General features: G+C 36.9%; 1 protein-coding gene across 1 annotated transcript; it reads left to right on the top strand.

Moving 5' to 3' along the window:
- Window positions 1-933: 933 nt before the first annotated feature.
- On the top strand, window positions 934-17,587 carry stk17b (serine/threonine kinase 17b (apoptosis-inducing)). The gene is made up of 7 exons (XM_084724481.1): window positions 934-1,573; window positions 5,866-6,078; window positions 8,523-8,661; window positions 10,025-10,151; window positions 10,652-10,700; window positions 12,352-12,531; window positions 14,168-17,587. The coding sequence occupies exons 1-7, from the start codon at window positions 1,452-1,454 to the stop codon at window positions 14,403-14,405; spliced, it is 1,068 nt and encodes a 355-aa protein (XP_084580607.1). The 5' UTR covers window positions 934-1,451; the 3' UTR covers window positions 14,406-17,587.
- The last annotated feature ends 6,092 nt before the right edge of the window (window positions 17,588-23,679 follow it).

Below are 23,679 nucleotides of genomic sequence, written 5' to 3'. Positions count from 1 at the left end.
GATATAAGTATAGGAAGCAGCCTCTCCGTAAGACATTAAGACAATTTTTTGGCTCATCTTACAATTCAGACTTTTTTTTTTCTCACAAATGTGATGCTGTATCTCGTAATTTGTACTTGATATCTCAATATTCTGATTTATAGTTATGATTTAGTGACTCATCATTTGGACTTACAAGTCATAAATTTGATGTTTAATGTTTTCAGGCCAAGTCAAGATGCTAAGTCATAATTGTGAGACAAAATAGTTAGAATTAAGATATTGATTCTAGATTCTGATTAAGTTTGACATATGACCTCCCATATATTTTGTTTGTTATTCCTGCACCTTTCATCTATTTTTCTTTTCTTGTCAGACATTGAGTGTCATAGATTTATTTGTCCTTATTTTTATGGAATCATATGAGTGACATTCAAAAGAATAAATCTGTAAAAGAATAAGAAAATAAAAGTGGACATATAAAGAAGAATAAATAAAACAATAACTAAATACAGTAATTTGAAAGAAGAAGTAAATGTTGAAATATTAGTACAAATAACAAAATATAAAAGAACAGTTATAAGTATTTTCATTTATTTTCACATGTATTTATTTATTTATTTATATGTTTTCGTTTTATTGTTTTACGTTTATTTTTACACATAAATTACTGATTTTCCCCATACATTTTTCACATCTTTTAATAATAATGTCCTTTATTTATTTTTATCCCTTAATTTTTCCTTATTCTTTTCCATATTGCTTTTGTCCTTTCGCTTATTCTTTTATATTTTATTTGTCCTTACATTTATTCTTGTAATTCTTTGTCTTTACATTCCTTTTTAGTCTTTTTTATGGCACTGCTGTAACTCCATATATTTTCACTATGTTATGTAGTTACTCAGTAAATGGTTACAGGGTACACGCACCAGTAAAAACGGTATTCACGTTTCAAATAAACGCGACCTCGCTTTTTTCAAATAGAACAATAGTGCGCATGCGTTAGGCCATGACGTGTCGAGAAAGTGTCAAACAGAAAGGATGTAAAAATGACCGAAAACTCTATTCAGAAACTTAGTAAGATATTTAGTCGGCCGGAGCGGCAGTTTGGATAGTTTCCCCGCTGGAACCAGACGTAGATAGAGATATTATAGACTAACTGCGCCTCTTCAGTTGAGTTGAGGAAATTCGTTTTAACTCACTTTTCAAGTCGCGACATTGACCGTCGAGCTAACTTAGTTAGCGACAGTTGAGCTAACTGGAGAATCGTTAAACTAGCTAAAGTAAACAGGAGCATGAACCGACTCAGCTAACATTAACATGTAACTAAAGAGAAGCGGGTAGTGTAAGCGTTAGCTAGCCACTTAGGTTAGTTTGGTCGTTTGTCTCTCAGTTACTTAGCGGTCAGCGCGGTATCCAGCCGGCTGGGTGGCTGGCAGCAGCAGCAGGACTGATAACCGAGGGAGAGGAAGATGTCTCGGCGGCGGCTGGACAGTCGCAGCGGACTCTCTGCGGGGCTGCTCGGCGAAATTCAGACCCATATCAGCACGGAGCCTCTTGAAAGTGTGTATGAAATCACCGGAGAGATTGGAAGGTGAGTCAAATAGACGGAACTGTCGTCCCGGGGACTCTCATGGTCGCTGAGAAGGGTTCAGACGGTCTGTCGGCTCCGGCTGCTGTCTGCAGGAAGCTTACAAGTTATGTTACGCACTTATTTCATATGACTAGGAGGTACAAAATGTATTGTAAATTAATCTGGATTGTTAATAGGAAGTTAAGATGGTAATGACAGAACTAACAGGACAGTAAAGACAGCTGCATTACAGTGATGTATGCCATGAAAGTTAAAAACCACAGTGCAGACCACAGTTTACAATTGCGCAAAGCTTGGAAACTATTGACTGAGATGCTTAGGAAAACTTTATCAGTGCGATAGCAAGGAGAGCCCCAGAGTGTGTCATACATTCCACTTGTTATCACAATCATGTCGATGGTAGTTGATACGACTACAGAGTATTCTGTCTTTGATGGTTAGATATAACATACCTATACTTGTACCATACCACCAGTGTATACATAACATTGTCTGTTCAGATTTAGACAACATTAGACATGAGAGGAATAAAACAAAAACTGCACTTATCACATAATGGAGAACAGAATAAGGAAGACTGAATAATAGACTAACCTGTTCTTTACTTACCCAGTTATAATAATATAAGTGGTGGAAAGAGTACTAAAACGTTGTACTCAAGTAGAAGTAAAACTATCAGTAGTTCAACTACAAGTAAAGCTACTGCTGTTTAAAAAAACAAACAAAAAAACAAAACAAGTAAAAGTACAAAGTATTAGTTTCATTGTAAGTGTTAATGTTTTTATAGTCAAAATGTCGCAGTTCCTGGTCCAGACCAAACATGTGCCTGCTGTAGTTTTTTTTTCCATCTGTATGTCACGGTTTTCATTGACCTGCTTACCATTATTGGCTGGAAAAATGTAAACAAAAAGTTTCTGTATCAATTCAAATTGTAGGCCTTCTAAGTAGTGAATTATGATTTTAAAAGTAACTAAGTAGATTACAAAGAGTAATGCATGCTTAAGTAAGAGTGAAATTACAGACTTCAAGAAATACTGAAGAATGACTTAATTACAGTAATTTGAGCAGTTGTAATTAATTAATCCCACCCAAGGTATTCAGCCCTTTAGTTTGTTACAAGCAAAAGTCCTGCAATGAAAAGCAACAAGTAAAAGGATGTAAGTATCCTTAGCAACATGTACTTAAAGTGTAAAAGTAAAAGTACTACTCGATGCAGACAAATCTCCTTTGACTGTTATTCTATTATATATGATACAACTAGATTATTATGACTCGTGCATTAATGTAAAAGCAGGATGTTGCTGTTGCTTGAGATGGGGCTCATTTTGAACTATTCTGTATAGAACTGCAACTAATGATTATTTTCATTATGAATTTACCTGCTGATTATTTTCTTCATTAATCAATTGATTGTTTGATTGTAAAGATTCTGAAAATAGTGAGCTAATTGTTTCAGCTGTATTTAGTAACATTTTTTTTTAAGTCTTTGTTTTTTGTTTGCAAAAGTATTCATTTATAAAGTTATAGTGTTAAATTCTAACTAAAGCTGTCAGATAAATGTAGAGGCGTAAAACTACGATGTAGTGGAGTTGCAGTAATAAGTGGCATGGAAAGAAAAGATTTAAGGAAAGTTCAAGAACATCGAATTTGTACTTAAGTACAGCACTTGAGTAAATGTTAGAATGCACCCCTGCATTCAGCTTGAAAATAGTTGATGATATCACCAAGTATTCCAAATTTTATAATTAAAAATGATAGTTAGATTTAGATAAAATTATGAAAAAAAACAACTGTCACATATCACATAGACAACAGAAACATTTAGAGGAAAACTGAAGAATATTCTCTTTTGGCAAAAACCTATATCTAACTAGTTCTAATAATATCTATTAAAGTCTGTTTTGTGTTTTATCCATGTTGTCCGTGTTTGCCTTATTGGATACAGATGTCAAGTAATTCAATACACTAATGTTAACTGTGTTTGGACTCTGGACGATAAGCTTTAACCAACGTCAAACCATGAGCCTCGCAGTGCCAGGGGACCTGACTTGATTGTGCTACAGTAGACCTTTGTCATGTGTTTGGTACTGTGTGTGAGCCATGGCAACAGCTGATGGTTGATGATCATATCCTAAGAACTTTGAGGTGTGTTTGAAGTAATGTGTCATGCAGGGTGTACTGTGTAATTCTCGTGTCAAAACAGGAAGACGAAGGGAACGGGTACATGTGGTAAGCAGACTTTAGAAAGAAGAAATGGCACAGGCCACTCCTGTTCACTTATTTCAGTGTGATTTGTTAAAATGGGAACTTCAGAGGTGCAATATTTTCAAGAACATGATGTGGACAATTGTAGTTCTACTTTTGACCTTTTAAGGAAATCAGTGTTAATTATCAGTCTTAAATTAATAAACAGTGACCACTGGTATTAGAAAATTTCAGTTCACCTATTCCTTTGTCAGGCTGCAACTGACAGTCATCTTTATTATCAATTAATCAGTAGTTTTTTTATGGAATTGGTTAAATATTAATCAGTATCTTGCCCCTATATTAACATTAAATGAAATTACTGCATAGTGAAAGAAAAGTCAGAGTATAAAAAAGAAATAACACCCAACTCTTCAACTCTTGTTTTAGGTCATTATTTCAGTTTTACAGCCCTTACCTTTGCTTTGCAGATATATGCATATATATATTTTTACCCCCTAATTGAGGACAGCATCTAATCTTGGGTGATGGAATGTGCATATTATACTGCTCTTATCTTGTTGACACACTGGCAGATGCAATAAACGTTTTAAAAAAAGGCACATCCTAAAGTCCACTTGAAAAAAGCATATCAAGAAATTGAAAACAACAGATCCACATACCAAGAACCTTGCTCAGATGTCCACTGGCAGAGGCAGACACAAAATACATTGCTTTTCAAAAATGTATGCATTCACTAGACACAATAAGAAAACTACTATTAGGGACTTTAGGCAGAATATGTACTTTAAATTTTGACCGTATTTCCCATGATTTAATTAAAATGCAATAGTAAATTGCTGGAGTGCTCGTTTAACAACTGTATATTTAAAAGACAAGAATAATGACAAATAGCCATCACATCACCATACTCTTAAATTGCTCATTTAGTTAAAACTGCATGGAAATATGGCTTGTGAAAATGATAGGTGGTGCTACAAAGGAGTATATTAGTTGAGTGCAATTGTTCTATTCTTTAAGAGAAGTCCTTCTGGGTCTGTAACCAGCCATTGCTCCTGGGCTCTTGGGGTTGTATTGCTGTTATTTTTGGATTGTTTTCTTTTGTCGCAGTCATTGTAAGGCCTTGTGGAGAAGTGTTTCCACGAATTGCAAAAATACAAGCTGTATGCCAAAAGTTTTTTTTTTTTTTTCAGTGTGAGCAATGTAGGTTTAGTTCTCATAAACTAGAACTATTTTGAAAAACCACAGAATGAAATTAACATTAGGTGTCATGTCACCAGAGGTGGCAAAAGTCCACACATTCTTTATTCAAGTAGAAGTACAGATACTTATGAAAAAAAGAGGGGTAAAAGCAGAAGTGCTGATTCAACTTCTTTTAACTAAATGAATAATGCAAAGTAGAAATAATAAGTACTTCCCCGCAAAATGCATTAAAACTGAAGTAACAAGCCTGCTTTGAAAATGTAAGGAGCAAAAAGAACAGGTATTTGAATGCAGAGAGGAAAAATAAAGAACAGATACTATCAATCCTCCCAGTCTTGTGTAACATGAACAATTACCCCAATGATCAAGACATGGCAACAGCACTAATACAAAAGAAATTAGGAATACACTGCGACTAAATAACACATCTAATGCCAGTATGTGTATAGCATGTGTCTTGAAGGCTTGGAAGTATATTAATCAGTGTCATATATTGTGTTTTATTTTGAAAGTATTGTGGAAACATGTTGACGCATTTTATGGTCTAAGTTAACACTATAAAGCAATTAAATCTGGTGAATACACAACACCATTTCTCCTCTCCTCATTTCCATACACTAATGTCACAGTAGCATGACAACTCAGCCTGTGATTTTCCATGTCTAAAGCTATTATTGTGATACATACTAATATGGGACTTTCCTTATCAGCCAACCCTTTGTGTAGATGATGTTAGATCATGTTAATGTGAGAAATTAATTAAATCTGGAATAGTTTCTTTTAGGGATCCCAGATTTTTTTTTAGATACTTTGTTAATGAAGTTGGTCTCTGTCTGCCTAAAGGGTGGTACACCTTAACCACATGTCTGCTCTCTGTTTCCCAGGGGGAAGTTTGCTGTGGTGAAACGCTGTGTGGAGAAGGCCACAGGTAAAGTTTTTGCTGCCAAGTTCCTACGGAAGAGGAGGCGAGGTCGTGACTGCCGGGCAGAAGTCACTCACGAGATGGCCGTCCTGGAGATGGCCCGTAACAACCCCCGAGTGGTCAACCTGCATGCTGCTTACGAGACAGACCATGACATTGTCTTAGTGCTGGAATAGTGAGTTCACAACAGAAACAGGAACATATTCTTGTATGATTTTGTAAAAGAAACATTACATAACATGCCTAACACTGGCTATGTTTTTTTCTACCACAAACAAGAAAAAACATGCACAGCACTAGCAGTATGATCCTGTAAATGCCTGTTGAAGGGCAAAGTCCTCTTTGTCCAATCTTAAGGAGTTGCCACACTCACTGCTTTTATATAATCCTCATTCTTCCTAACAGGTTTATCAGGATTTGTTTTGAGACTTAAAGTCCCAGGTTAGCTCAGCTATTGTATAGTTTGAGCTGAAACTCCACATCTAGATGATCATATCATATTATCATATTCTGATGTCTTGACCTTTCATGTTAAATGGTGTTTTCAGATGAACTGTCCTTCCTTGTCTGGCATATCATTCATCTGGTTTCTTTGTACCATCAAAACAGACTAGATGTGAGACCTAGATTGGAAATACGAATACACAGTATTTGTCTTAAAGTGAATTGGTCTACTTTTCTAACCACACCTTTAATACTTGTTGTTGGAGACACTTAATTCCCTTCCTGAAAGCAAAGACAGCTTGAACAACAGAGCAACTCACTTTGTTGAGCTAAGAAAGCCTGGACAACTCAAAAAGTGCCAAGAGAAATGCCACATTAGGAACTTGAATAACCTGAAATGTAATAAAATAAGATGAACTTTGTACTCTGGGCGCACATTTTAGGGCTTTGTGTCAACTTTGGCTGACTCCCTTACCTACAGTGCTTTACAGTGAGTAAGCAGGAGGGTGGTTTGAGGTTTGTTTTCTTGCTCAATAACACTTTGCCAGAACATGTAGCATCAAACCAGTGACCCTCTGGCTATGGGTTGGCCACTTAAACCACCAGGCCACCCAGTAATCCATGAATACATCATATTTCTGTTTCTCTTGCTGAAAGTGCGTGTGAGGCACGTAAACTGAAGGAAAACACCTACAGCCAGACAACATAATCACCACATAGGTTCAGTTCAAATGTCCATTTTTACTACTTAATTAAGCTATAACGCAGCAAGCAAACAACCAGACTTAAAGACCAAACAAAACAAATTGCATGACCAATTACTAAATGCAAAAGAGCTACAAAACACACTCCCAGCTTTCAGCATGGCTCACTCTCTTCCCAGCACTGCCTTTTTTTTTTTTTTTTTTTTTTTTTTTTTTTAGCTTAGCGTTTTATAACATTTTTTACTCCACAGCTCGCTCATCCTACACAAAACCAATAGCAGTGAAATTCCATGATTTCAATTTCAAACCATAGTTAAAACAAAAGAATAAAAACCCATGTACTAGGACAGAACAATTAATCAAAATATTATTATAAATAAATAGTATTTAATCTCAAGATGGCCAAGTGCAATATCCAAATGGCAGAGCTGCAATTTTTTTGATAAAGGTAAAATGTGTCACAGCACACAATTATAAATGATGAATGGAGATGCCACGGTCCAAAAATCATGTTCTACAGACATTAGAGAAGATGCTTGTTTGATACAGAGCCCAGCAAAAAATATGTCCTTATATTTTTGTCAGTGAAATTGAAATGCAAAAATTACTATTGTGACTAAAATGGTGACTCATATTGCCTTATCTTTCAAAATTATCGCAATCTAATTATATATATATTTTTGCATATTGTTCAGCTTTACCTTGTGCATATTTTTTAATGACAGATGACACAGACTGAATGGTAAGGTGTCAGGACAACTATCTATTACATGACCTTAGACATGGTAGCCTTTATAGTTTAGGCATTGCAAATTTTGTAGAACATAGTTGGCTACACACCCAAGCCAGCTGTCTCAACAAAAAAATCCTAACATGTATTTCAGAAGACGGATGACACAAAAGTGTGATGGCGCTGTTTGCATATTGTTTTTTTCAAATTTATTATTAATCCCTGATGATCTGCCTTGAATGCAAAGAATTTCCATATACAACTCCGTTTACCGTTTTTCTTTTCTATTAGCTGACGTGGAGCTGTCCCTGCAGCTTCACCTGTTGACATTTTCAACATGTTGTTGTTCCTCTTACCGTTTTTCTTCCTTCTTTGGCATTTAATATCATACTAGAATACTAGTAGGCGTATATATTGTCCCTGTCTGGTCTGAATTGCATTCCCGGTACCTACAGTTGCATTTTCAAAATTTTGCCATTTTCTTGGCACTGATGCATCTGTTCTTGTGACATTCCTAATCCAGACACATCTACATGAACATTACTGGTGCCAATGACTTCCACACCTCATACCTTTAGTTGTATTTCCATTCATTTAGCTTCATTACAATAAAAAGTCTTGACAAACTATATTAAATTTTACTAAATTGCCTGGTATTTTACTGTCCTTGGACACTTTAGTAGATGGCAGTTTCATGAACAGTCTGTGTGTATTAACAGTATGTGTTTTCTCTTTGCCCAGTGCGGCAGGCGGGGAGATATTTGACCACTGTGTGTCAGAGGAGCTGCTGCCAGAGGTCCAGATCACTCGTCTGATCAGGCAAACACTGGAGGGAGTCCACCACCTCCACCAGAGCAACCTGGTGCACTTAGACCTGAAGGTCTGTATACACACACACACACACACACACACACATACAAACACACACAAAATCGCATGCATGAGTGTTGCTGGAACAGACGGAATCTATTTTTACATGTTCACTCGCTTCACCACAAACTCCCCCCCTTAAGTGCTTGCCTGTGTATTCCTTTTTTAGAGCAGCTGTGCACTCAAAACCCAAATTTCCTATTTTCATGACACAGTTAAGATCAGAACTAGGATTATAGGTGCTAACAGAAGCCTTCATCCAGTGCAAAGCGATCAACAACATCAACTCAGTTTCATGAAATGAAACTTTTGCTATTTGGTCACAGTTGCAGGTGATTTCCAGAGTTTAATATTTTTACAGTAACACCATTGTAAACTATGGTTGGGAATTTTACATGAACAGTTGAAGTCAGCTTAAACTGTCCAGAAGTGAATGTAAACTGTCCCAGTATCAAAATGTTGTTACTTTCTTATCATCTACAGTCATTAGTGGCATAATATTAATAATTATTATTTTTCTTTATTTAAAGTTAACTGTTGTTTCTTATTGTTTTATACTTTGTTTGATTACATAAAGTGTATGTTGCTATTGATTACACAGTTAGCTACCTTAGCTACTGTACTACAATACAGCACTGGAGTAAATGTGTTTTTTGGCCATTAGATGATTTCAACATAGATTTGTTGCTCACAGTGTAGCGTTATCAGGGAAAAAAATAAGGTGCACCCCCTGTCAATACTGAGTTTACTGTGTCATTTCTCATTTTAACATCCCAACCAAATTATCACAGTCTCATCCAATTAGACTGACTAATAAGAAAGACCCCAATAATAGTAAATGCAGTAGTAACAGCTTGAGAAAACGTGCTCCATTGTAGTCAGTGCTTGGTTCAGTTTGTCATTTGCTAAAGGATAGTTATACATACATACACAATACAAAAATCCCTTTTGTCCTGGAGGCATCTGGGGATGATCTCTGTTCCCAAATGAATTTATATCTCCCCCAGGATGTGATTAATCTCAAGCCCTGGCTAATTGACATAAAAAACACTGAGCAGACCAAGCAAAATAAGCACATGCTATACTGTACATTCTCCTGTAGAGAATGATGCAATAATGTCATAATGATAGTGTTTATACAGTGTCATGGTCAATATATTTTCAGCACTTAAGCAAATAATCATGTTTAAAATACAGCAGAAAGGTAAACAACTCTCCCATGTAGGACAAAAACAGGTTCAAACAGAACCTGAGAACAAGTCATGGTTTATATAATAACTTTTGAGCACAAGTTCAAAGTCTGTCTTATCTTTCCCGGGCTTCTACTCTCTACACGATGTTCACCCCGTGTTCCCTCTTTGTTTCTCTCTCAGCCGCAGAATATTCTCCTCACCAGCCTGTCTCCTCCAGGAGACATCAAGATTGTAGACTTTGGCCTGGCACGCAGACTGGGTGCGGTTGGAGAGCTCAGAGAGATTCTTGGCACACCTGAATATGTGGGTAAGGTGATGTTCATAAAACCCTCTTTTATTACACAAGGACATAAGACAGGATATCACCAGCTGAGCCACATTAAAGTCACGAACAGTCACAGGAACTCCTCAAGACTGAAACCTATCTTAATAGAAATGCTTTTGTAGGTCTATCGAGTTAAAACTCTCACCATTCTCAGTACTTTATGGTTATTGAGAAATCCTTGCCATTTGGCTGTTATCGTTAGCATGCATTTCACTATGCTTATGGACAGAGGCAGTGTCCTGCTGTCACACACACCTCAAAAAATCTGCCAGCTCCTTGGTGAGTTTAATCTGATAATTTTGTACAATAATGAAACATATAAGCAGAGAAAAACACTCAAAGATACAGCAGAAATGCATAACGCAAATGTCAGTACTGGTGAATTAAAACAATGTGAGATATGAAACAATACAGGAAATTACAGGAAGACATTCTATTAATACTGAAAAGCAACTGACTTTTTCTTCCGTGTCTTCATTCAGCTCCAGAGATCCTTAATTATGAGCCAATCACGACAGCAACTGACCTGTGGTGAGTCCATTATTGCAAAACCTGTAGTGACTTAATAAAAAGTAGTAAAAACAATTTAAAAAGTTAAAGTATTTGTCAGGATGATTCCAAAAAACATTTCTGTCAGTGATACCGTGATGAAGCTACTTGGAATCTAATCAGGGCAGCAACATTAAAACCATATTTTCCCATGTTGTTTTGTGTCTGATTGGGGCAACAGTTTTTAAAATTGGTCCAGTATTTGAAGGAGAGCTCTGCAATCGCCTGCATCCACTAAAAGTGATTGTTTTGTTACTGACAGACTCAGAGTATCATTCTTTTTTATATAAACATGTATTTATTGAGTTTTAACAATTTACAAAAACATTAAATACAAAACATATAACAGTCAAACTATAAAATAATCCACTCCCCCCACCCCAAAGGGACTAAAAACATAACAAAACACAAAACTGGATAACGACATTGCATAATCATACACATCTTAGTATCACATGGTTAAGGTATCATCAGTTAGGGACATATCACCTTCAAGTTTCCAGAGTTTCCTCAACTTCACAGTTCCTTAAGAATGCAAGAAAGGGATTCCAGATCTCTTTGAATTTGGCTGATTTCTTTTTTATTGTATATGTTAACTTTTCAAGGACAAGGCATGCTGATAGTTCTTTCAGCCAGTGACCTACCGAAGGTCTCTTGATGTCTTTCCAGCAAAGAGAAATCAAGCGTCTCAGAGTATCATTCTGTCTGAATTATTTGATCAAAATGATCTTTAAAGAGCAGTGAAGAGTAACGTCCGTCTGTCTTTTTGCTCTAGCTAATTTCACCAGACTCCATTTACAGAAATGGTAATTTTATCATTGTAAAACATACTTTAAAATAAAACTTTTAGCTTGTTTTTCCCCACTGTTCCAACAATCACCAATGCTGGTTTGGTCAAAATAAACCCTTAATGCATGTCATTAGATGTGTTTTATGATGATAAAATACTGTTTCTGTAAATGTAAATGTAAAAATATTTAGGGTTACAATTATGTACAATTAAAGGCATTCCTACTTTGAGTGACATGTGAGTACAGAGACAGACGGCTAGCCGCTAAATAGCCCCATCATTCAGCCGCCTCAGCTTCACCCACGCTCCACCTATTAATCCATTTTTGGATTAGCCGAGAATGGAGACGTAAAACACAACACAATGCAAGCTTCACAATGGCTCTTCAGAAACCTGCGAGTGATGTCATGGAGAATATGTGCATGTTTTATACAATCTGCGGTCTATCTTTGTAGGAATCCTTTCTATGTTTTCAGACACAATCTGAGCCTGTCAGTGACAAAAAGAAGTACTTTAAGTGGTCCAGGTTGAAAAATACTGAAGTTACCCTTTAACTCCTAAAGCAAATGATTTGCAAATGAAAATGAATGTGATCCATTTCAATTTAAACCCACAAACCACAGAGTAGCTCAGCAGAGCTAATGGCTGTTTACAGTTTGTGTAATTATTTTAATGGTCACCTTTGTTCTCACTTTTGTGGTGCCAAAATTATGAAAATAGGACTTGTGTTTATAATAGAATAATTTACTAAATCAGCCACCCTGCGTGCCCTTTGATATTCAGCTCACAGGCACTCCTCTACATGCTCTGACTGTGCTCTTCATGCATGTGTGTGTTCCTCAGGAGTGTGGGTGTGATAGCCTACATGCTGGTAACAGGTGAGTCTCCGTTTGCTGGAGACGACAAGCAGGAGACGTTCCTGAATGTGTCCCAGGTCAGCGTGGACTACAGCAGGGAGGCCTTCTCCAAGGTGTCTGAGCTGGCTGTGGACTTCATCCGCAAGCTGCTGGTCAAAGCGCCAGAGTGAGTACAGACTGTGTGAGCTCACCTCAAACTCCCCCAGAAGACAAACACAGTCAAATGATTTATTTTGTATGAGATCAAACTGGAATGTTAGCACGGAGCTGTAAACAAAGGATGAGAGATGATTTTCCACCAACCATCACGTAATATTTTATTTTAGACCAATTCTGCACACACACTGCACAGGCAAGGGTGAATACAGCTCTTATTCTTCACCACAAATATGACTTTTTATCCACATGATCATCATGTTGTGTTTTTCCCCTTTTTAATTAGGTTATAGATTGTGACCTTTTTAGGAATAAGTCTGGTGGAAAAATATTCTCCAGGTTTGTTGTTTTTCTTAATGTGCATTGATCAATAAAAAGAGTTTTACTTAACATTTTGATCAAATTGGGATCTGGATAGAGATGAAAAATTGAATGATTATCTGTTAGTTGGTCAACAGAAAGTTAATCTAACTAATTGCTAAAGTGTTGAAGTAATTTTGGAATTAAATTAACTAACTAATTAATTAACTAAAAATTCAGTTTTACATTCACATTTGACAGGGTTTCTGTGGGTTCTTAAAAAGTCTTAAGTCCAATAATCTTCAAATATCTTAAATACAATTTTACTTTTATAAAGCTCCATTAACTTCACACTCACTAATTGTGTTTTAGGGAAGTATTTGCATTGATCATTAAAGAGCATTGTAACACCTACAAAATGAAATCAACATGGAACCAGTGAGCATTAATGCAAACTGTGCAGCCTGGTCAGAATTCCTGGAGCCTGCTGCACCGTGTGCAAGATAACACTCAAATTAGGAACTTTGTATATGAAGCCATCATGGCTTGATTTCACTGGGCATGGCTGCGTCGCATTATGGCTGTGACACAGCCTTTCTACACAGTGCTTGTGATTGCACCAGAAGCACCACAGCACATCCCAGAAGCATCACTCCGCTCTGCTCTGCATAGAGCAGATCAAGCAGGCAGGAAGTCAGACCAAGAAACAGCAAAGAGAACCTGGTCAAAAACCTTTTCAAAACAAAAGACCCGATGCAGACTCATGATCAATCATGATAAAACAAGCAAAATAGAGACTATTGAACTACATAGCCTACTTACCCACAAACAACATTAATACCTGCCACTCCAGTAAGTGACCTCCAGACAGCTTTCAGATGAACATAAACATTAAAATTGCAGGTGCACTGGACTTAACACTTATTAGCTAATATTAGTCATATAAAATAAATGAAGACAAATTGTAGGTTAGCTGTTTCAAACCATGTTCCGTGATTCTAACAAAACTAAAACTTTTGTACTTTTTTTGTCGGTATGGACATGAAATGGGTCTTAAGTTGCATTCAGATTAGTCTTAAAAAGTCTCAAATTTAACTTGTTGAAACCTTCAGTTTTGGACTGTTGGTCAGACAAAACAGTCAGTTTAAAGACATGGCCTTGATCTCTAAAATATTGTGATCAACATTTTTTCTTACAATTTTCAGATATTTCATAGCCCAAATGATTCAAGGAATAATAAATAATAAATCTAAGCAGCATATTAATGGATCATGAAAATTATGGTTAGCTGCAGCCTTTATTTCTGCCCGCTCTGTTGGATTCTAAGTGTTTGTGTTTGACCACAGGGATCGTCCCAGTGCTGCAGAGTGTATGACCCACCCCTGGCTATGGCATCACCAGTTCTGTCTGAGCCCCGACCCCGCTACCACCCGCGCCGGCCGCGACAGGAGCTGCGGCACCAAGTGGCCGGCCCCGCTTGAAGACCCCGAGGACAAGGAGAACTTCCTGGAGTCGCCGCACACTCAAGCAAAAAGGTTTCGCTTCGACGAGGAAACGTCTGCTGCTGGAGATGGTGACTTTTGAAAAAGTGAATTAAAAAAGGGGAGGAATCGAAGTGTAAGGCAGGGGTGCCTTCCTCTGAGCTTTTAAATTCTTTTAAGCCTCCAGAAAACCAGCTGTCTGCTGCCCACCACTCAAAAGTACTTTGGTTGCATTTATATTCCACTAATCTGCAAAATTCCAAGATCGACCACTCAGACCAAAGATAACCAGCTAAATTTTGAGATCGATCACTGATTCATCGCTGTTTAAAAGTGTGAAAATTGTACAGTCTGTTTCAATTAATTCAGTGTGATTAACCTCAAGTATTTAATATGTTTCATTGTAAAAATCTCTGGTGTTTTCAATAAGCCCGCTCTGTGCTGAGTATCCTGATGAAGGCTAGCGTGGAGTATCTCTAGGGAAATCTATGCAATACTTCTCTTGTGCGTCTGAATTCTGTTTTCTCAAGAAACAGAAGTTATTAGCGCTCTGCCTTAAAAGTGAAGTGTTCTTAGTCATCAGTGTTGGTTCCTATTTAGTTGCACTTGTGCTTCAGCAGAGATAAGCACCTCTGCAATGAGGAAGAGTGATAATGTCCTTATTTGCATGTTAAAGAGACAGCAGCTTTATGGGAAACCAGGCTATTGCATCAGATTTTGGGTTCTGTGTTTTTTTCATGTCACTGTTTTTAATTGAAAGTTAATAAGCTGCTGTGTTAAGTTATAGCTCCCCTCTCTCCCTGCCTGCTGCAATATTGCTGTATTTCATGTCCAAGCTGCTTGGACTTTAAACACAACCAGCAGGAGGGCAGAATCACACACAAGCAGATTGCATTCCTTATGTGTGTAAATTTCCCTAAAAGTCTGATTTTTTTCTTTTCTCCGTATCTGCAACAGCACAAGTGTTTAAATTTAGCTCAGGGTTTTAGATGAAACTCATTTTAAAGGGATGGTTCAGATGATTTGAAGTGGGGTTGTATGAGGTATAACCAGTGGATTACTTAGAGCAAATGGCATCCAGCAGCAAAACATATTTTTAGCCACCTAACAAAATTTAAGTTTTAGTGTACGCTATATTAAGAATATCTTCTCCACTTTAACTTGCCTTTTCCAATGGGAAACCGCTGTTACATAAGCCAAATATGCCTCTGACTTGCTCAACCAAACTCCATTGGTGAAATCAGTAATTTTACCTCGCAGATCACAGTAGTTGCTGATCTACCGCTGCCTCCATCTGTTAGTTTGTTTGTGCAGTTGTGTGACTTTGGTGTCTTAATTGTTAGTTTGGGTTCACTAGGGTCACACAGTTACACAAACAAACTCAAATCAAGACACTGGTAGACCAGCAACTCCTGCATTTCTGTGAGGTAAAATTGCTTATTTCGCCAATAGAGTCTGGCTGAGAGAGAGAAAATGATATTTGGCTTATATAACGTTGGTTATTTTACATGTGGTTAAAATATGTTTTGCTGCTGACCCTGTCCACAACAGGACATTCATTAACTTCCTACACTGGTAGTCCTGCTGCTTCTGTGAACTGGGTACATGCCAGTCACCATCTACATCATCTATACTAATACACTGACTATTGATGACTACTTCACACAACCCCACTTCAAATAATTTAAATTATTCCTTTAATAACTCCAACCATCGCATTGTCCCCTTCCAAAGAAATGAGAAGCTTCCACATTCAGTGGCAGTGTTTGTATTTGGACTATTGTAATATTTTCTAAAAAAAAAAAAAAAAAACAGCTTTGACAGAGAAGCTTCAAGTGAACAACAAGTCATGGTATTCATGGCATTTTTGTTTATCTTCCCATAGTGAGACAGAAACTTAAAGCTGCAACAGCTCAAAAAAAAACTTGTGACTCATGCAGTCTTTCACATGACACACCCACACTTACTCAAAGGATTTCCTCACTGAGCTGTAAAGTTCCTCTTTGTTAGCTGGCAGCAGAGAAACATGACTTTAGCACTTACTTCATAAGCACACGTATTGAACTGATAAGCAATGGATAAGCAAAACGGGCTATAAATGAAAGTGCGTACATTTGAAAGGTTCACTGTGTCTTTCAGTCCCTCACCAAAGCCATTCAGTGTGCTTTCATTAAAAGCTACTCCTCCTGGGTCAGGGTGCCTGAAGTGATATATATTCCTGTTGTTTTCATCTCAGGGCATGCTGCTCACTCTCTGCTCACTTTGTTGTGTATTCTTAATGTTATTCTTATAGGCCTATTCTTATTTATGTGCTGGACTCATACTTTATATTTTTTATGTAAATAATGTGCTCACGTGTCTTATAGGGAAGTGTTGAGATTATGGTGGGAGACAGACAGGTGATTTAAGATGATTAAGGTGTTATTTAAAACAAGAAGATGCTGTTGTGGTTCCAGTGTAATGAATAAAATATGGAAATGTTTGACTGCAGCGAATTGGGAAGATGAAAGCGAGGATTAGTTTGTAGGTGGAACTGGGAAGTAAAGCAAATGTGGAGATGAGTCAGATGGTCTTAGTCAGGAGGAGGAAGGTGATTAAATACTTTGACGGAGTTGGAAATGTCTTGAAAGAAGCATTTAAAGGAATAGTTAAACATTCTGGAAAATATTTCCAAAAATGTCAGACTGTTTCTTTTAATTTCTGGTGTCGATTGTTAAGATATGTAGGCATGAAAGGCTTTTTAGGTGATGAGAAAGTGGGAATGTTGATTTCAGTGTAGTTTCAGGAAGACTTGGATGTTTGTCCCAAGAAGCTGACAGAACCAGTGTATAAAATGTGAAACGAGGTGCTATTGATTCACGGGATTTGCCATCTTTAATTCGAGCGAGACTCGAATGAAAACACCTCACCTCTCCTTAAGTGCAAATTCTGATTGCTCTTCACCTCCAGCAAAACATTCCTCTTTTTGTTCCGAGGTGCCAAACCGAATAAGACCAACATTGTGTATTTGTTTGTTGTCGTCACCAGCTGGTACAATGGCCTTTGTGTCGGGGAGCTGGGCGTCTCCAGCCACGGCCATGCTCTCATCTGTATGCTGTCATCCGTAAAAACTGGAACACCACACTGTAAAAGAGCTTCATCTCAATGAGTCAGCAGATTCTACTTGAGCTTGTTGTAAGAATTTATTCCAAACAGCTGGGAAGCATATCTGTTTGATGTATGATAAAGAAATAAGCTTGAATCTTACTTCATCTCAAGAGTTATAGTCAGTCTTCTCTGCTTTTTCTAATACTTCTCCAACCAGGTGACAGAGTCTTGAAATAATCTTTATCTGTGCTGAAATGATGTGACTTGATGTGGGAAGTTTCTCAAGCTCAGTTGTACAGACAAGTGATGCTTTCTTATTCCTGTTGCAACAGCATGTGTAAAAAACAAACAAACAAGATTTTAAAGGGATAGTTTGGCTTTTTTAAGTGGGGTTGTATGAGATACTCATCCATAGTCAGTGCATCTACAGTAGATGGTGGCTGAGACGCCTAGTTTGGAGCAGCAGGAGTACTGGTGTAGGAAACTAAGCAATGTACTGCTGTGGCAGGGTCAGCATGTATTAAAGCCACCTTAAAAAATTAATATTGGTTTAAGTGTACGCTATATTTAGAATATTTTCACCGCTTCACCTTGCAGTCAGACAGCCTTTCTCAACAGTAAACTGCCATCATACAAGACAAATACAGCTCTCGCTACAGCAATTGTACTACTTTGACAAAAAATAGTAGTTTCAGTTCACAGAACACAGGAGTTGTTGGTCTACAACTGCCTCCATCTGTTAGTTTGTTTTGTGTTATGGTGTATTGTCTTAACAGATCGAGGCAGTGGTAGACCAACAACTTCTGTGTTCTGAGTGGTGAAGCTATTGTTTTTTGCCAAAGCTGACTAGTGGCTTTAGAGAGATTGATATTTGGCTTATGTAACAGCAGTTTCCTGTCCAAAAAGGCTGTCTGGTGGCAAGATTAAATGTTGAAAATATTCTAAATATAGCATACACTTAAAACTGATGTTGATTTTTTTTTTCTTAGGTGGCTAAAATATGTTGCTGACTCTGTCCACAGCAGTACATTGCTCAGCTTCTGTGCCTGTATTCCTGCTGCTTCTCCAAACTTTAGTTCTGCTGCCCACCATCTACTGAAGGTAATACATTAACTATGGATGAGTAGGAATGTATGATATACAGTTTTTCTTTTCAGCCTATAACCAATCATTTCCCCCTTTCATGACCAATAAGTTCACATTTTTGTACCTTAAAAAGTTCGTATAACCTGTAGTCTATGCATACCTGAGAGTAGGAAAGGTTAAGATGTAGTGAGCATAGATTGATGATTTTATATTCCAAATCTGACATTACAGTTACACCAAGAACAGATCTGACTCTTCAAATGTTCGGGGTTTTTTTGTTTTGTTTTTTTCAAGTTCATCAAAAACCTACTTTGGCATTTTGACATAATCTATCAAATCAAATGTTATTTCATGATCGTAATAATATTTATCTTGTATCACTAAGTGCCTCACACAACTCCATTTCAAATAATCTGGACTATCCCTTTAACCTGGAGAGAAGATGGACTTGTTTTGCAGCGCAGTGATGTCAGAGATCTCACTTTGCAGGATGACGAAACGCTCAACTGCACTGTACAAAGTAACTCGTGTTTGCTGGCATTGTCTGCCTGTCACTTGAACATGACTTATGCTGCGCTGTTGATTCGGTTATTTTGTACAGCTATTGTGCTGTTATTTTCAGCAGCTAGTCACTCTGTGGCCTCTGTATGTGTGGATGAGTGTGTGAGTGCTCATTGTTTGAACAGGAGGTGCTTAGCTGGCGTTCAGGCCGTCGTCCTCAAGAAGTGGAGCACCAGTAACATCAGGCGACTGATGTCACCCAGCATTCCCGTTTGTTGTGTGAGACTGAAGGATACTGTAGGTTAGAGTCACACCAGCCACAAGCACAAGCTAATAAATGTGCAAGAAATGTATGTTTATTTTGCATTTTATACATATTTTTAAATGTATGAGCATTCTGATGGCATCTGAAATGACTAAAAAAAAAAAAGATGAAATAATCCGTATTGTATTCTGATCAACTGCAGGCTAATATGTAAGCATCACAAAGCAAACTGAAAAAGCTCATTAAAGGTTGTAGAAAATATCTGATGGAGGATTTGACGTCTTTTTTTTTTTGTTCTTGTTGTCTTGACTCATTATGGTGCAGGTCAGTCTTTTGACTTTTTCTACACTGCTGCCACCTGCTGATTCAAATGAGCTGAAACAAACTTCTCTCTTAACTAGTGACACACATTTCTCTGTTACATCCTCTCCGTCACTGGCTAATCACTGACACAACAAAATAACATGGTGACAATGCATATTATATTAGCAAGCAGATTGTTTAAAATAGTGCGTATTATCTTGGCTTTCCTTCTTTAACACCTTTTAAAAAACAGTTCATGTCATCTGTTCTCCTTGTAGACTCATAACATACAGTTTAAGTTGTAAACATAATGGAATGATCTGAAGTTACATTCAGCAAATTGAGTTACAGCCATCAGCATAGTGCAAAGATGCTAGTAAGCTTACATAGAGATCATACAGACTGGAATACATCATACAGACATTAATAACATGCTGCCACATTCCCATAAAATTACCCAATATGTGTTTCTTTTATTTATTTATTTATTTTTTTAACCAGGGGTGGACAGTTAGAAAGTACATTTACTTGAGTATTGCACTTTAGTACATTTTTCGAGTACCTATATTTTGAGTTTTTCTTTTTCTTTTTTTTTTTTTTACCGTGTGATTTTTACTCCACTACATTTGAAAGACAAATATTGTACTTGTGGCTCCACTACAATTTTATGAAAAGGAGCAATACCTAACAATTGCACATCCAAAAATGAGTACAGCAGTCCAAATAACGAGTGGGAGCCAGAGACTTTATACCCTGTTTAACCCTATTTAACAGAAGATCTATGGTTGACGTTGTTCCCCCAGCCCCCTCCTCCCCAGACTCGAAGAAGCTCAGGCTGGCTGCAGGAACACAAGACGAGTGCAACATTGTAATCTGACAATAACAAGCCACAACGAGTCCTCCACTTAAAGTTGATCAGCCGTTTATATGTTTCAGTTGTTAATGTAAGTTTAAGCCCACTATCCTACAAACAAGAGCCCACTGCTCCGACAATACACACTGGAGTTTGAGTTCAGTCACTGCCTGCCAGACTCCATTAACATATCGCTCAATTTAACTGTTACATACATCTCCACCTTCTAGTAATTTCTTAGAACTCATTAACAGACACTAATTCATTTGGTAAAAATTCAGCATTAATTTGAACTCTAACGTGAAACACAAACAATAACACAAGTTACGGACTGGAACAGAAATATTTGTTGTCAGAGAAGCTGGTATTTCAGCTTAATCTCTGATGACATATAATAGTCATTTTATGATTTAGTAACATAAATATATTACAGATCTCTCCTTTAAAGCATAGTTGTGAATTCAGCTGATAAGTTTTTGTTTCTGTTCTAAAGTGTGACAGAACATTCACTGTTCATCACAGCAGAAACACAATCCCAGTGAACTGAAGTTCTCACGTGCTCACTGCATGTTTTGAACACTTCAGTTTGGTGGTGGTAATGACGGCCATGACAGATAAATATGACAGTTCTGTGGCCATATCTGGGCGTATTTGAGATTTTTGAAATGACAAAGATTCATATCGTTTCAGATGTTTGCAAAAATCCACTGAACCTGAAAAACTATGCTGAGGTACGTAAACCCTTTGTTTGAACAGAGTTGTCTGTGTTTGTTGTTTTTATGCTGTGGTTGGTTGATTTTATTGATTTGTGCACCAAAGTTGTTGCACTGTGATCAGGTCCTATGTGAATCATAAGAATAAGCTGGCAAAAATACTGAGTTAGCATTACTGACTTAAGTCCTATCATAAATATATGTTTTAATCTGGTCAGATATTCTGCACTATTAGTAGAAATGGATATTAAACAGGCTTAAGGCTAAATTAAAACAGACTGCAGTATGAATAAGTTCACATTTTACTGTTTCTTCTATCTACTTTTGAAAGTTTTGGTGTAGGTGATTATCGCGCTGCAGCCTCTCCCCTGCTCTCTGTGCTGGGCTCTGAGGAGCAAAATCAGCCAACAGTGGCACAGAGAGGCCGCTGTGGAGACAGTGAAGTGGACCGGCTGAAGTGAAGACAACTCAACAACGACAACAACGCTGTGAGTGCAATAAAACCTTTTCAACAAACATAAACATCTAGAAAGCAGTATTTTAATCTGCGATCTCTGCAGGCTTCCATTAGGTTCAGTAAATGTACTGTGGCAACAATATGACAATGCGTTAAGGTTAAAAAAAAAATGTACTTTTGAATACTCAAGTATTTTTACAAGCAAGTTCTTAAAAGTAAAAGTCTGAACATCTTTCACTTGTAATGGAGTAATATTTGACCAGAAGTACCTTGACTCAAGTAATGGAGTTGTGTACTTAGTCCACCTCTGATTTTTACAGATTCCAACAGTATATATATATATATATATACTTATATAAAATTAAGATGTACCTTCCTGTTAATACATCCTCCCAACTTAATTCATTTTTAACAACGACAAAAAAAAAAACCCTTCTTATGGCAAAATTATTAGTTTGTCAAGTTATAACTAGGGATGCACAATAAGGATTTTTCCAGCCGATAACAATGACTGATAATTACTTGTTTCTCATGTCCAATACCATTAAGATAACTGATATTTGTATTTTAAAAATAAGTTCATGTAACCTGCAGTTTACGCACACCTGAGGTTAAGAAAAGCTAAGATGTAGTGAGCAAAGATGGCTGATTTAATATTCCACAGCTCTGACTGAACCAAATCTGACATCACTATTACAACAAAAACAAAGAACAGTTCTGACTCTTTGAATATTCAGATATATACTTTGGCTTTTATAGAGCATTTTGCCTAAGAATTCAAATGAAATGCTTTGACAGAATCTGTCAAATCATATATATTATAATAGCCAGCTAATTCAGACCGATATAACTGTGATAGGCAATATCAGCTGATAAATGATCAGCCCTGATGTCCTCATGCATTCCTAGATATAACATTTTTAAAGGTAATTTGGTACATTTTTAAAACAAAATGTCAGTACAACATGATAAAAACACGACAAAAAGATCCAATCAACAAGAGAACATTAACATGAGCAGTTAATATTTAAAAAGTGACATGTAATAACGGGAACAGTTTGTTACTGTGAAATGAGTTAGTAATGAGTTTAACAGTTCACTGTTGAAGCTGAAAATCTCACTTCAAGGTCCACATCATCTTCACTAGCAGGTGGATTTTGTATCAACCCAACTCCATTTGCCAAAAAAGATCATGTGATATGACTGAAAGCTCCAGAACAGTTACTAAATGGACCTTAAAGTGAGACTGAGTTGTCAACTGCTGTGTGCAGCTACATGACATTTTAACAGAAAGAAGTCTGAGAGACTATTGGTGGAAAATCCACTACTGGGATCAAACTAAAGGAATGACAACAGAACCTTTTTTTTTTTTTTAACTTTCTGAGTCTGACCAAGTTAATTGTTAATTAATTAGCCGCACGTTTTAAATACAATCAATGATCACTGCTGAGAGACCAACTGATCAAGTCTGAACCTGTAAAGTCAAATTCAAACTTTCGGACATTCACAGGTCTAAAAGTAGCTCATCACAAGTGCAGGCATCAAGAGAATGTAAGAAGCTGCTCTGCTTCAGCCAAACATATGTCACGTTTAACATCATGGCAGAAATTTAAAAGAAGTCAAAATATACACGTAATCTTTTACACCTCAAATTAGAGATATTCCCTTACAAGCAAAGTCAACTGAAGCAACAGAAATCACTCATATTTAAATCTACAGTTCTGTAGCTACTAAATATGAAGTCATAAGTGCCGTAAAAAAGAATAACTCTATCAGGAGAAAAGAAATGTGAAGATAAAGACAAGTAAAATATAAAATAAATAGAAGCATTTTCAATTGTTTTCACACTAATTGTTTTTTATTTCTGTACATTTCTATATTTTATGTGTATATATATATATATATATATATATATATATATATATATATATACATATATATGTATATGTATGCATATGTATTTGTATATATATAGATAGATAGATAGATATGTGTGTATGTGTGTGTGTGTGTGTGTGTGTGTGTGTGTGTGTGTGTGTGTGTGTGTGTGTGTGTGTGTGTGTGTGTGTGTACTGTTTAGAGCAGCAAAGAAAGCAGAAAATAATCCCATTT

Source organism: Lutjanus erythropterus, chromosome 8 (genome assembly GCF_056507025.1).
Source record: "Lutjanus erythropterus isolate fLutEry1 chromosome 8, fLutEry1.hap2, whole genome shotgun sequence".
Classification (NCBI taxonomy): Eukaryota; Metazoa; Chordata; class Actinopteri; order Lutjaniformes; family Lutjanidae; genus Lutjanus; species Lutjanus erythropterus.
This window is presented reverse-complemented; position numbering and strand designations above follow the sequence as displayed.